This window comes from Paramormyrops kingsleyae, chromosome 24 (genome assembly GCF_048594095.1).
Source record: "Paramormyrops kingsleyae isolate MSU_618 chromosome 24, PKINGS_0.4, whole genome shotgun sequence".
Classification (NCBI taxonomy): Eukaryota; Metazoa; Chordata; class Actinopteri; order Osteoglossiformes; family Mormyridae; genus Paramormyrops; species Paramormyrops kingsleyae.
Genome location: NC_132820.1, coordinates 10,098,172 through 10,107,854, shown reverse-complemented (window position 1 = coordinate 10,107,854; position 9,683 = coordinate 10,098,172). Strand labels below are relative to the sequence as shown.

Genomic DNA, 9,683 nt, shown 5'->3' with positions numbered 1-9,683 from the left:
AACATCAATTTTTTTTTCCTGCGCGCCAATTCCGCCTGGTATGACTTCTGGCCGCTACTCCCGCCGCGCAGCAGCGTAGCGTGCGGACTCCCAGCATCCTAGTTCTTAGTGCTTGTGTATACCCTTAAAAATTATGTTGAATAAGGACTTGCGAACATTATCTCGTATCTCGTTCGTAAGTAGAGGAGCGTCTGTACTTTATTCATCCCCATGGGGAAATTCTTTTCGCCTGTCCTGTCTTGCTCTCTATGAGACCTACACAGATAAATTGTGGGGTCACAGCACAGGGTCAACCAGCATCCGCCACCCCTGGAGAAGTTGCCGGTTGAGGCCCTCGCTGAAGAGCTCAATGGTGGCATCGCTTCACCATCCATGTGATTTGAACCGGCGACCTTCTGACCACGAGTCCTAACCTGCTAAGCAGCACACCATCCAGTTAGCTGGCTTAGTTGTCCTGTGATTTTGTTTTTGTGACTGGTAGCTTCTGAATGCTGATTTGTTCAAGTGCTTTTCTGTATAAACACCTATGCAGTGACCGAGACCTTTAGGGATCTGAACCTGCAATATATCTGATTTACCTGAACTTTAGAGCCAAAATCCTGCAGTCCGGTTCATCTGTGATCGGGGGGGAAATGGTGAATGGTCTGAAATCTCTCTATCTTTGCATTATACACAGTTTCTTTCCCCAGTTCTGTGGTCTGAAACATTCTGACTGAGAAACACAAACCTGACATCTGAGTCAACTCAAATCCTAGCCCCACCTGCATCCGCTGTGTTGTTAGAGTACCCTGGTGGAACATGTTTTGGAACCTTTTGCGTTTGCTCTTTACTGATCATCAGTCTTTGAAACAACAACAACATACTTACTCTGTAGATACATGTTGGGATCTAACTCCAGTTCCACTTTTTGGAAAGCCGGAGTTTGGGCTAAATGTCAGGGAGTGATTTCCAAGAAATAAACTCCCAAAATTCTTCATTGTGGCGGAACCACAGCTGTGGCACAATAGGCATGTCATCCAGGCTGAATTTGAATTACTTGTATGAGATCGTCAATACTGAGTCATTCACATAAAACATAATATCTTTGCAATGCCTGTTATTCGGAGAATGCTGTCCTGAGGACTTGAATATCAAGACTGTGGCACTGAAATTGTCCACAAGGGGGCAGAAAGCCCGATATAGCGATAATTAGTTTTTCTATAATCGATTTAACGAGTGGGAATTTTCTGGAGTCTTTATCGCACCATCTGCTTTATATAAGGTAAATATAAGAGCAATTGGGTCCTAGCAGATGCTTGTTACACGTGAAATGCAAGGAAACTATTATAAACTAACTGCAAGTGAATATAATGGCTATTTCCAGCCACATCTTAGGTAATGTGTTTACGGAGTAGCTGGCTAGGAGCCAGGAATGTAGGGAAAGTGACAAAATGGAAAACACGCACAGCTGACAGGTAAACGCAGAGAATTGTGTTTGCACCTGTTAGGGAAAGGCAAGAGGACAAGCCTGCTCTTCTTGAAATCAAGACGTCAAATCGTGATGCTCAATTTATGTTCAGAAAAACAGCCAAGACCCCTCAGAAAATAGGTGCAAGGTCAAAAACGCGGCCATTCTGTCCCTCCATCCTGCTGAGATTCATTTATAGATGGAGTTCTGCCTTGAAAGCCGTCCAGGGTTTAATGAGTGTAGCATTTGTGTGGGATCGTCAGCCTTTTCAGGCAATGAGCTTTGATAGTACATTGTATGAGTTCTACTTTGTTTGGCGCAGGTCAGAAGGCTTTTTGTACCAAAAACCTGGTTATACACTCAGACACAGAATTCCTAAGTCAACATGCTTCTTGACTGCGGTCCCCAGAATGCTCTCTTTCCTTTGTAGCAACCTGAAAGTCCCAAATGAGGGATCGAAAGACTTAAGTGGTCATGCGAATGAGACGTTTAACCTCTTTCATGATCGCCGCTGTAATGTAAACTGGTATCATTCTCCCGAATTATTACGCAATTAAACATAAAATTGGGTGGATTGCATGGCTGTAGGCTAAACATTGTATCCTGCCAAGAAACTTATATTTCCCAGCTAAGAACAAGGCCGTATTTCGTCGTGCTGCAGCCCGATTGTGGCGACAAGCCCCAGAGAACAAGAATGCACTTGAGGCTTCCTCCTCCTCATCACTGTGCAGTGACACCCAAGCACGAGGAGAAACTGGTGGCGTTTTTCTATTGCCACCAGGAATTGAGCCGTACCGCGAACTGACGGTTTTCCATTGCAAAGCATGCAGGCCTTAGCCGACTTGTACCCGTGCTGAAAACGTGACCAAACTGATTGTGTCACCCCCATCTGATTGGTCGAAATGCACAGAGATACTGGTGTTCTCCGTCAATAAGCATGGATTATCTGAAGAAGAAAAAAAATGGCATATTCTATATGTTACTGATTAATAGTAGTTTCACACATGCCAGTGTGTTAAGGCATTCCCAATGACTCGGAACTTGGAACTTTCCAACCTCCTGCTTAAGTCGGTACTATAGAACAGCTCAAGGGAATGGATTCGTAATGTAGATGCAAGCGAATTGCTAATTCCGCTAGCACTTGATGCTAATATGAAACGGAGACTCTCACAGAAGTGCTATCGGAAATTAGCACACAGTAAAATAATAATTATTATAATTGCTCATAGTAAATCATGATGTACTGTACACCGTGTGAACAGTAAATAAAGCATCTCTTCAGTCTTGCGTCACGGTCACTCCCCAAACCAGGCAACGCCTTTACCAAGCCGGCTCTTCTGCAAGGAAACTGCTGGAACCGCGCTGTATCTAGTGTCTCTTTCCAGTACGGCCCGGGTCCGGCTCGGGTCCTGTATGCCAGTGGAAAAGTGCCATAATTTTCAGGGAGTTTAATGCCAAGACCGGCCCATTTTGTCTTTATTCTGGATAAATTTTCATAGTTTGAATGGCGCCACAGTTCAAGTCTTATTACCCCGATAAATTTATTACAGACATTTTAAGAAATAAATTAATAATGATTAGCAATTAGTTTTCGTCTATTAACGTGTGTGTGTAGGAGAGAGAGAGAGTGGTTAACATTCTGAAGCGTTGTTTTAGAATTTTAAAGTTGTAAAATTATTTTGTTTCCGACCAGCTCAATTTTAAAATTGTCAAATATTTTTGTTTCTGATGGGCATAGCAGCTACATGGTCCTGCTGGAATTCTCCCAAGTATCCTGTTTGGCTACTTCGAGTCTGGTGACACCTACTGGCAGTCAGTCGCCAGCACGACTGCGGGGATGGGGGCATTCCAGAGAGGGGAGCGCTCTCTCTTTTCCTTTTTATGGCCCTTGATGAAGCCCACAGCAGAGGGTGATGGAGATGGAGGCTAAGGATGCACACAGGTTAGCTGACAGTCGTGCGTGACCCACACTCATAATGACGAGGCCATTTTAAAAGGAAAATAAGATGGTCATTTTACAGGTGGAAGGTTGTGTCACCAGGTTACCTGACCAAGTCAACTTAACCTGCCAAATCCAAGACCCAACTCCATGGAATTTGTCTTGGTGCCTTGTCACACTTCCCAAATGACATCCTATATATGTACAATTTGCTTGGTGAAAGGCAGCGTCATCTGTCTGAAACCAAGTGTTGCATGACAGCAGTGATTCAGCCAGTTTAATGTAAATGTTTCATGTGATAGAGTCAGATAGAGAGTCAAGTCATTTCAGTTGGCGTGGCCTTGTGTTAAGCGTAGCCCGACTTCATCCTGAAAGTTCTAGATGCTTGTCTCAGGCGACCTTTGCCCTGTAACCTTGAACCCATATTGCCGGAGAAAGGAGTTACAAGCTGTGCAAATTGATTGTCTTTGGGTAAAAATATTTTTGGTGAAGCAGATATCAAATGCGATTGTTTTTGTTGGTAGCGACTGTATTGAAATTTGGCTACCAGCCAGGCTGGCCACACCTCCACCCCCCCACAGGATTTGACAACCCCTATTGAAATGTCAAGGCCGTTTGCGTACCTGAAAGGGCGTGACTTTCAAAGCGTTGTTTACGACAATGTATGAAAGCTTCGAAGAGGCCCTCCGGTAGCCCTACCTCATCCGTCATGGGGCTGGCACGTTTAGGCATGTTGCAAACATGTTTCAGATCAGTCCTACACACGTGTGAAGAGAAAAAGCAGCTTGACACTGGAAGGATGGATTCTGATCCAGACTCCCTCCACCAGGAACCAATGTGGGTGCTTTGCAAGCACGGAAGGATCCATCAGAAGTGAGGTGAAAAGTGAAATCCAGGTCTTGGAGATTTCTGGGTTTGATCTGACTAAGGTCAAACAGCAGCTAGGGACATGGAGTCATCACCCAAAACTCGCGAGCAAGGTTCATAACCTGAATGATTCCAAAACATCAAGCTAGGAAGCACAATTCGACTCGGGGATATCTTTAGGAAGAATGCGAATATGGTTGATTACCACCGATTGATGGTTGATTTCTCACCCAAAGGAACCAATAATTCATACAGTGGGGCCAACGTTATCATTAGCCAATGATATTTTTCGAATTGGGGATTGACAGGGGAGGGGCATTCCGGTGGCCAATCAGCTTTCAGCTGGGGCCCATGCCCCTGTGGTCCCACCCCTCTATACGCCCTTGCATCCCACAATGCAGCCTGAATTGGTGTCCTTTATGTTCAGCCTGAGGTCCCAATGACTCGGCAAACCAGCAATGAAGTTTGTGTCAGTTTGCGCAGCAGCCGCCACTTTGGAAGCCCCACTCGCGCTCTCCTTGCTTGTGGACGTTGGTGGTGATGCCAGGAGGCTGATAAGACGTCTGTGTGACAGGGAGGGAGAAGGTTCATCACTCCAATCAGTCCATGGTGTCCTGATCCCACCAGTTGATCTTGAGGACATGTGGTTAGAGGAACAGGGGTGGGGAGGTGGCGGCTAGAATCTGCAGGAAAGAGCGATGGTGGAGGAAGGTATCTGTCATGAACATCAAGAAGCACCTTCCCAGGAAGGGAGTGAGAGGGGGTGAGCAGGTGAAAGAGGGTGGAGTGGCAGGACCGGGCAAGACGGCAGCACGGGGAACAAAGCGGGGAGCCATCTCGACCCACGTCGCCATTGGCCAATGGGCTGTGAGGCGTTTCTTTGTTGTGTTTTAACCTGACGTTGCTGGCAAGAGGTGCCGCAGATCTGAGGGCAAGAACTTGTTTTTGGGGATCCAGTTCTAGAGAATAGAGATTGTTTATTTACGTTGCTTCTTAAAGGAAATCGACTGTAAAATCAGCAACGGGACAGGTTTAAACAGGCGGAGCTAACATACAGACAACTTGAGGTTTTAAAAAAAGATTTTAGGTACATCCTGTAGGTTCAAAAGGGATAGACTTATATATATTTATGTCTTGCAAATTCCAAAGTGACTTGCAAGTTCGTGCACACACAAAAAAAAATGCATTCAGCAATAAATAAACTGAATATGGACACACAACGAGGAAGTGAAAATACTTGATCAGCGTAGCTTCCTGTGTGAAATATAACGATATGAGTCTGTTGCTCAGTTTTTCTGCACTAATGGCAACCTAGTTATGGGTCAAAAAAACGTTCACAGTGTGTTTGATTTGGAGAATTTATATGCTCTCCTTGTTTTTGGGTGGGTAATGTCCAGGTACGATCTTTAAGTGGACTGGTGGCACTGGGACAGCTCAGTGGTTTGGGTAATCATTAGTGAATCTGTGTTGGTATCTGTACCAGGAATTGGCTGGATCACCCAGAAAGGTCTTCCAATATCAGTATCATGGTATCTGATTTAATGCCCCTTTTACTTAAGAGTGAAGTCAGTGCATTAGCTCCTCAGAAAGTTTTTCAGTATAATATGGGAAACACCCCATGTGTAAAAATGGTTAAATTACACGTGGCTTTGATTAAATGAGTTTGTTTTGGCCTGTGTTCTGTAGTGAGGAGAGCAGGACTGACGGAGTCGACTCTGATCTCTCACAGGATCCCTGGCAAGCGACTGTGTCTGTGTCGCTCCCTGGGTGTTGGCCCTTGGTTACGCTTTGTTTGCTGGAAAGTGTGATTTGTTTATTTTGTCGTCTTACGAGTGACACAAACATCAAGAGGAACTTGAACCCCAATCGATAGAACTGCGCACATTCTCCTCACCCATACCAGATTTGCAGCTTTCCCCGCCAACCAGATGGTAAATGTATTTATTTTGTCTACGTCTTCATGTTCATGTCTTAATATGTCATGTTTATATGTTCCAATGTTTCTATTTGATTTATTACTTTTTCCTTCGCACTATGACCAATGAGAATGATATTTAACATCCGTGTATGACCCATGCATTATATATCTGAAGTTCATAATAAGAATGCTTTGGATGGGGAGCCTGAGGCGGCTGGAGCAAGAATAGGGAAAGGGTGACCTCTAGTGGGGAGGAGGACTTACTGCTGTGTGTGCATAAAGGAATATATAGACAACACATTGTGTTGAACTAGATTAAATTGCTTAACTGCTTTTGTTCATGTAAGAATGGGATTTTCAGTTATTTATTGATTCATTTGAGCTCTCGTGCAAATGAATCCGCATTTTCAGATGCAGTTATCTGACTGGTGAGTCTTTGCTCAAACAAATGGCATTAATGTTCTTTTCAAATATACTATGGTGAACTGGGGGGCATTTTGTATCCCAATCTATGTACCGAGCAGGTGGAATGCACCTCAGTTTAGTTAAACATTCGGTTGCTCCTGGAGGAGTTCAAGGATTTATCCAAATCCCAACCGCCATCATTGTCACCATTCACCTACATAATGTTTCTCAAGTCAAGGCTAGACTGGGTGCTTTCAGTGCTTGGATAAACTATTGACTATTTCGCTTCACTCTCTGTGGCCCTGAACAGCCACAGTTTGTTTTCCTTTCTGTTTTTTTTGTTTTATCACCTCACGCTCCCGTTTTCACCGTGAGATATCTCGCCCACAAGGTCTGGCTCACCACCAAGCAGGAAATCAGCCTGCACGTTGTCCTGGCATGTAGGTTCTGATTCGTCCTCGTTCATGAAGGAGTACGTGATAGGTCCCTGTTGTTCGAGACTCCTCCCACAGTCATGTGACCGGTCGACTTCCAGTAATCACTTGGGGTTTCTGTGATACTCTATACCCATAAAAGGGGCTTCCAGTAACACACATGTTTCACACACAAAGTTTAACAAATTCTAAACTTAAAAAGTATACAATTATTAAGATGATCATCAGTTTTACCATAATAAAAATGACCACATATACAGTAATAAAATACAATTTGAAGAAATAACTGAAACTAAAATCGTTCATGAGTCTAATGGGGAAAATAAAACAAGAGAATCATTGTTTTTTTTAATTTAAAAAGGAAATTTAATGATGATGTGATGGTACCAGATGAATCATTTTGGGACACAGAGACAGCCATTTTGTTGACAGTCCGAGAATCAACTGTTCTCCTGAACATCTGCAGAAGTTAGTCACAAAGTGTAACGTGGAACCCTGACCCAAGCAGTTACATAATCCTGGCGAGCTTTTCAGAAGTTTGTGAACAAACGCAGCAAAGCACTACCGGGCAAAATGCAAGGTGCTGAAATTAAACATCCTGCATGGTGACCATAGCCCTGAATAAGCAGTATTAGCTATATTTGTACTGATTGGGAGTCAATCTACTATAAAGCATTTTTACAGTCTATGTCACATCCCTCCATCATCTGCCTTGATGTTTATTGGATCCAGTTGGGGTAGATTTGCCGCAGCTGCACACGAAGGGCAAACAGTGGCAGACACACACGTCTGTGAATGATTACGGCCCTCTGGTGTTTACACGGGAGGCCTTATCTTCGTGAGAAGAGGCACAGCCATGGCACAAGGTAGCCAGACATCGATTTATTTTATTTTTTTGCACCGAATTTGAATTTATTGCCTCATTTGGCAGTAAGAACACAGTCCGGCATTTCGGGAACCGTTGCGTTTCTAACTGAAAAACTCAGTCTAGCCAGTAATTTCACAGATATGTCATTCATGTTATATTGCGGTCCAACCCCTCACCAGGAACAAAGTCAAGTGAAGAAGGAGAAACCGTTTTGTAAAAAATAATGCATAGTTGTGATACATTGGTAAAACATTAAAGAATATCTAATAATAAAAAACACACACTTATAGTTTGCTCTTCACGCCACTTATGGAATATTTAAGAGTATCGGCATGAGCTCAGGAGCATCAGGGGGTAAATGCCGCAGTGATGGGACACGGTGACGACTTCAGACGTACCCGGTGACACTATAGCCAGCCACCGTGTTGTAGGGGTTCCCCTTTGGGGCGCCCCCTGCGCCGCTAGCCTGGCCGCTGGAGCTGGAGTCTCGGGAGCGGGCTTGCTGCTTTAGCAGGGATGGGGCGTGGAAGGTCATGCTGTGAGGGGCCCTCCTGGGGGCCCGTGCGTGGTACGGGTAGCCGGTACCAGCCCTGGTGGCCCCTCCGCTCCCGGAGGCGTCACAGCAGGAGAGGCAAAGCACGACGCCAGCCAGCAGGGAGACGACGGAGGCCGCCAGGCCCGCGTAGAGGCACTCGCCCAGCTCGTCCTTGTACATTGAAGGCAGACTGGGCTGGTAGAAGGTCTGCACCACCTCGTTGGTGACCCAGGAGACGGGAATGAGGCACAGGAAGCCGGCCAGGAGGAAGCAGCAGCCGGCTGCTCCAGCCACCTTGGCCTTGCCGGAGGAGCCGTCCAAGCAGACGGTACACTGCATACCCAGGGTGGCGGCGAGGCAGCCGAGGATGGACAGCACGTTGGAGGTGACCATCATGGCGCGGGCTGTCTGCAGGTCGGCGGGCAGCGCCAGGATGGAGTCGTAGGGGTCGCACTGGAAGGAGCCGGTGCTCTGGAAGACGCACTCCATCCACAGGCCCTTCTTCTGCTCCACCACCGTCACAATGCTGTTGACGGTGAAGGCCGAGGTCTTCCAGTGGGGCAGTAGCGTGACCACCAGGGTGGCCAGCATGCCCAGAACGCCCAGGACAAAGCCCAGGAGCTCCAGCCCCATCATTGGCATGGCCGACCCGCTTGTTCCTCCCGTGGTCTGCTTGGCAGGAACTCCGACTCAAACCCACACGCCGCTGATGCTGCTCCTGGGTCACGTCGTAGGTCTCTGGCACCTCCTCTCGTCCTCGTTTACGATAGACTCTTTGCTTCCATCCAGCGTCCCGCAGAATTCCTCTGTCCCATGGGTTCGATCTCATCTGCTCTAAAAATTGGGACGCCCTCCCCCCAAGGTGCACAACAGGGAGGATACAAACAGCCCCCATGGGCTGCGAGTTAAACATTTCCCGGCTCGTGGACGCCTCCCGCTGTTGACCTTTGGTCCTCTCATTCCTAAACGAGGTCCTAGAAGAGATGACCGTCTGTACTCTTTGCTGCCCTCTGCTGGTCAGGGGAAGATTTAACCTGACCACCAGTGCTACAGAATGAGGAGGTCGGCTACAGACGTCATTAACTACCAAAGCTGTGACATCTGCTCTGAAAGAAGGTGACATGTAGAAGAACGAGTTCAATCTCCACTCTCATGCTGTTCAGCTAATCCTACATCTTTCTTACTATAATAATCTAGTCTTCCATTTATTTTGGCAAACATCTGTGCCCAAAGCAGTGTACAATTGAGAAGGTTGTGTCACGCTGTCCCT

The 9,683-nt window shown here is 46.2% G+C and overlaps 1 protein-coding gene across 1 annotated transcript; it reads right to left on the bottom strand.

Annotated features, from left to right (window-relative positions):
* Window positions 1-7,333: 7,333 nt before the first annotated feature.
* Window positions 7,334-9,515, bottom strand: cldn2 (claudin 2). The gene has a single exon (XM_023844813.2). The coding sequence runs from the start codon at window positions 9,053-9,055 to the stop codon at window positions 8,267-8,269; it is 789 nt and encodes a 262-aa protein (XP_023700581.1). The 5' UTR covers window positions 9,056-9,515; the 3' UTR covers window positions 7,334-8,266.
* Window positions 9,516-9,683: the final 168 nt, after the last annotated feature.

Excerpts from the sequence above, each read along its gene's own strand:
- cldn2 (XM_023844813.2), bottom strand. The coding sequence starts at position 9,055 with ATGCCAATGATGGGGCTGGAGCTCCTGGGCTTTGTCCTGGGCGTTCTG.